General features: G+C 45.4%; 1 protein-coding gene across 1 annotated transcript; it reads left to right on the top strand.

Moving 5' to 3' along the window:
• Nucleotides 1–1714: 1714 nt before the first annotated feature.
• LOC123088265 (pectinesterase inhibitor 8-like) lies at nucleotides 1715–2511 on the top strand. The gene has a single exon (XM_044510464.1). It carries the CDS (start codon nucleotides 1749–1751, stop codon nucleotides 2355–2357), a length of 609 nt encoding a protein of 202 aa, XP_044366399.1. The 5' UTR covers nucleotides 1715–1748; the 3' UTR covers nucleotides 2358–2511.
• Nucleotides 2512–3328: the final 817 nt, after the last annotated feature.

Raw genomic sequence — 3328 nt, 5'->3', positions numbered from 1 at the left:
TAATGAATATGCTCCGGTTTGAATAAAACATTCTGTTTGCATGCAATTTGTCCGTTCTGTTTAAAGCTGGTTTGAAATATATTGGATGGCCGGTTCCCTCGCATTTGTATCCACGGACTAATCCCTCTCCGTGGGCGGATACGATGTCTGATTTGCAGTTCAGCGTTGAAGATGCCCTAACAAAGGTGTTTTCAATGTTGACAATGGTCGTTTTCGAAAAAAAAAAAACACTTGGTTAGAGTTTTTCTTTCAACGGGAACAATTTTTCGTTACGGCGCATGAGGAAGGTGACACTGAATATTGATTTTCGATGGGCACTCATCGGCGACAAATGGACGTCGTGGCTACATCTCCAACGATAAGAAGATGACATTCCTGCCTTCCATAATACACCACATTTGTTGACGAAGATGAAGCTTTGCCCAACAGTGTTGAGGAGACGAATGGGGCAGTGGTGGGAAATTTTGAATGCCCGAGTCACCCTAGCAGTGTCGCACGAGGACAATTTTTCTGTTTTAATGTCAATTTTTTTATAAAAATAGACATGTATATATCCATGTCTTTTTGGGTGTCCGTAAGTTTTATTATATAACAAACACAAACACTATGACATGTGTTGAAGAAAAAATTTAGTGTTTCAAAAACTAGTCGGTTTAGAGCACAGATTGATCAGAACAATGGAAGCACTTCACCAATTTTGACCATAGATAGAAGATACAGACATGTACGTTTTCAAGAAATTACAAATAAACATGGTCTTTTTTTGCAGTTTTGCTAGAACTCATCTAGATGAGATATAATTTGGTCTCATTCACCTTTTATAGCCATCGGATGTAATGCTATAAGATGCGTATGTGCTGACATGGGTTGTATCTGTTCTTGTTTTCAAAGTGAATGAGACCAAATTATATTTCATCTAGATGAGTTCTATGTACTCCCCTTTTTTTGTTGTTATTGTTCATTCGTGAGCATATGCTTTGGAAGCCTATGGTGTTCTGTTGCTATTGTAAAGGTGTTTAAACTTTTTTAAAAAAGGAGGCTTATGTTCAACTTGGTCCTGGAAAATAAATAGACGTAAATGTTTCGGGGGCATCTATTCATCAGATGGCTAAAAGAATTTAAGTTCCAGTCAATTGTGTTTTTACCATTACATCGTCATCCAAGGGTCATCCCTCGCGATGCAGTGTTTTGCTTTCTGCCCGGGACATACGTTTTGTTTCTCCACACGCTATCGATCCCCACGTGCCTAACCGCTGCCCATTGTTGTGCTGCGTGCTGCCATCGCCCAGGGCATCCCTCTAACCTTCCCACCTCATGTTCTTCTGCCGCGCCGGCAGCCTCCTTCCCCCGCGCACCCGAACTTGTCAACTCTCGGACTCTCGTGTCTGAGGCCTTGCCGGCGTTCCATTGCCTTGCTTCGCCGCAGCGTCGATGTCTTCGCCTCGGTGCTTCATATAAATAGAATGCGCTTAAGAAATTTTGAGGTGCCTGGTGTTGAGCAAAACCGAAATGTTTTTACTTGTTGTGTGAAATCATTGCAAGGAAAAGACTAATGCTATTTTGTTGTGTTCTTGCAGCCAAGTTTTTTTATAGGGAGCAGTCGAGTTGAATTATTACACGGCTAATTCCAAGCCCAAATCTCAGTCAGCTGCGGGTGGTCACTAAACCGGACACTTGTTTGCCTCTCCCTGTTCCATGCAAACTGACCCACACATCTCCACTCTATACGTCTCTCTTGAAAAGTCCACATGCGCTTCGCTTCCGATTTTCACACTGGTAAGGATTTCGGAGCAGATCTTCGAAGAGTACAGATGATCAAGGCGCCCACCTCCTCGCCCTTGGCCGCGGCCGCGGCCGTGCTCGTCGTCGTGTCGGCGTGGGGCGCGGACGCGACGATCGAGACCACGTGCAGGGACGCAGGTGCGGGCGACCGGCGCGTGGACGTCGCGTTCTGCGTGCGCCAGTTCTTGGCGTACCAGGGCGCCGCGGAGGCGGATACCTGGGGCCTGGCAAGGACGGCCGTGCTCATCGGCATCAACCTCGCCGACGACGCCATCTTCGACCTCACCCACGGGAAGATCCTCCCGGAGCCCAAGGACAAGAAGGCCGAGGCGGCCATGGACGCGTGCGTGAAGGCGTACGACAAGGTAGGCCTGGCCTTCGCGGAGGCTTCCGACGAGCTCAGGGCGCGCCGGTACGCGGCGGCCAAGGAGGAGATGGCGAGCGTGGCGCCGCTCCTGCAGCGGTGCGACGGCGGGCTTGTCAAGGTCGGGCTCCCGTCGCCGCTGCCCAGGTACAGCGCCGACTGCCTGCAGACGACCATCATTGGCATCGCCATAACCAACCTCGTCAAGTGATGCATGCATGCGTCGAACACCTGTGGTTCTTCTTCGCGTGTGATAAAGCTTCAATAGTGTATAGTCTAGAACCCTTTCTCTATTCTCCTCTCCTAGCCTGTCTTTTTTATAGAAATCTAATAAAAAGGGGCAATTCGTGTGCTTGGTTAATTTAGAGCCTTAGCCTGTCAATTTTCCACTCTTCAAATGGTTATATATTGTTCCAAAAAATTGGTTATATATCCATATTAAACAGTTTTTTTACCAAATCATCCTAAACTGCATTTTTTTAATAATCAATACTTTGATATATTTATAGTAGCGAATTTACAACATACATGAGCTGATCGCAGCGATTACAAAATAAATCTAAAAGAAAAGAGCAAATCTTTGAGATCTTCACATTCTTTCTTCTTTCATGACACAATCTTGTATTTTCTGAAGGCAGATGTAGAAAAATAACAAAGATATTAAACCACGGACCTATAAATACTAATGAGGGTTCTCTCATAGCTTTAGTTTGAGCCGCAATGCCAAGGCTACAATGCACGCACGCAGCTATTAAAATAATCAACCAATGTCGGCAAGAGTACCAACACTGGTATTTTAGGAACAAAAAAACACAGCCAGGTCGATGTCGCTGGGAGCCAAGAGTACGAATCATCATTGTCGAGGACGTAGCAGTCGGGACAAATATTGCAAGGACCATCCTCCTTGTGGTGACCATGAGAAAAAAAATAATCCAAAATCAATCTCGTGAAGCAAGATCTGAAGGACCATACCTAGACAAATTTAATGTTCCAACACCATCGTTGACTTAGGGAAGGAGATCTCGTCGTGGAAGGAAGGGACGAAGATTACTTATTATAGACGATGCCATCTTCAAAAAAGATGAAGACGACTACCAACATCCTAAACCAATTTAATAAAAACACTGCTATTATTAAGAACTCCACTCATAAATCGGGTTCCCTGCTACCACCTCCGACGCC

Source organism: Triticum aestivum, chromosome 1B, assembly GCF_018294505.1.
Source record: "Triticum aestivum cultivar Chinese Spring chromosome 1B, IWGSC CS RefSeq v2.1, whole genome shotgun sequence".
NCBI classification, from domain to species: domain Eukaryota; kingdom Viridiplantae; phylum Streptophyta; class Magnoliopsida; order Poales; family Poaceae; genus Triticum; species Triticum aestivum.
This window is presented reverse-complemented; position numbering and strand designations above follow the sequence as displayed.

What these genes read in the sequence shown, in the direction of transcription:
- LOC123088265 (XM_044510464.1), top strand. Translation starts at nt 1,749, where the DNA reads ATGCGCTTCGCTTCCGATTTTCACACTGGTAAGGATTTCGGAGCAGAT.